Source organism: Eimeria mitis, genomic scaffold, assembly GCF_000499745.2.
Source record: "Eimeria mitis Houghton genomic scaffold, Emh_scaff3632, whole genome shotgun sequence".
Classification (NCBI taxonomy): domain Eukaryota; phylum Apicomplexa; class Conoidasida; order Eucoccidiorida; family Eimeriidae; genus Eimeria; species Eimeria mitis.
Genome location: NW_013571974.1, coordinates 1 through 511, shown reverse-complemented (window position 1 = coordinate 511; position 511 = coordinate 1). Strand labels below are relative to the sequence as shown.

At 56.6% G+C, this 511-nt stretch overlaps 1 protein-coding gene across 1 annotated transcript in view; it reads right to left on the bottom strand.

The window, feature by feature from the left end:
- EMH_0068000 (uncharacterized protein) overlaps nt 1-424 on the bottom strand; it is a gene marked incomplete at both ends in the record, with an annotated part of 3,381 nt that extends 2,957 nt beyond the window's left edge. Inside the window, one exon of the mRNA XM_013498684.1 lies at nt 71-424. Within this exon, the coding sequence (XP_013354138.1) occupies nt 71-424 (354 nt within the window). The remainder of the gene's footprint in view (nt 1-70) is intronic.
- Between the last annotated feature and the right edge of the window lie 87 nt (nt 425-511).

Below are 511 nucleotides of genomic sequence, written 5' to 3'. Positions count from 1 at the left end.
CAGCACAGGGGCCCCCAAGCTGCAGCATGAGCTGTATATACACCACAGATGCAGCACCCATCGCCCCCACCTCCATATCTCCTTGTCTTGCTGCTGGCGCAGCAGCAACATTTAGCCGCTGCAGAGAGGAGACAGTTGTCTCCTCTCCTTTACACATCAATAAAGAACAAAGAAGAGACAAACTATCAACAGCAGCAAACAAAAACAAATCCTCAGCAACCCACACCCTCTCCTCCTCCTCATCCTCATCCTCCTGCTGCTGCTCCTGCTGCTGCTGCTGCTGCTGCTGCTGCTGCTGCTGCTGCTGCTGGGGGGGAGGGGGAGAGAAAGCAGAGACAGGGTGAGAGAGGGGGCAATGCAGCACCCTAAAGACAGCAGCAGAAAGACAGCGGCGGCTTCTTTCAGGTAAAGACAACAAACGCATGCACTGCTGCCTCCAATCCCTTCTCTCCCCCTGCTGCTGCTGCTGCTGCTGCTGCTGCTGCTGCTGCTGCTGCTGCTGCTGCTGCTG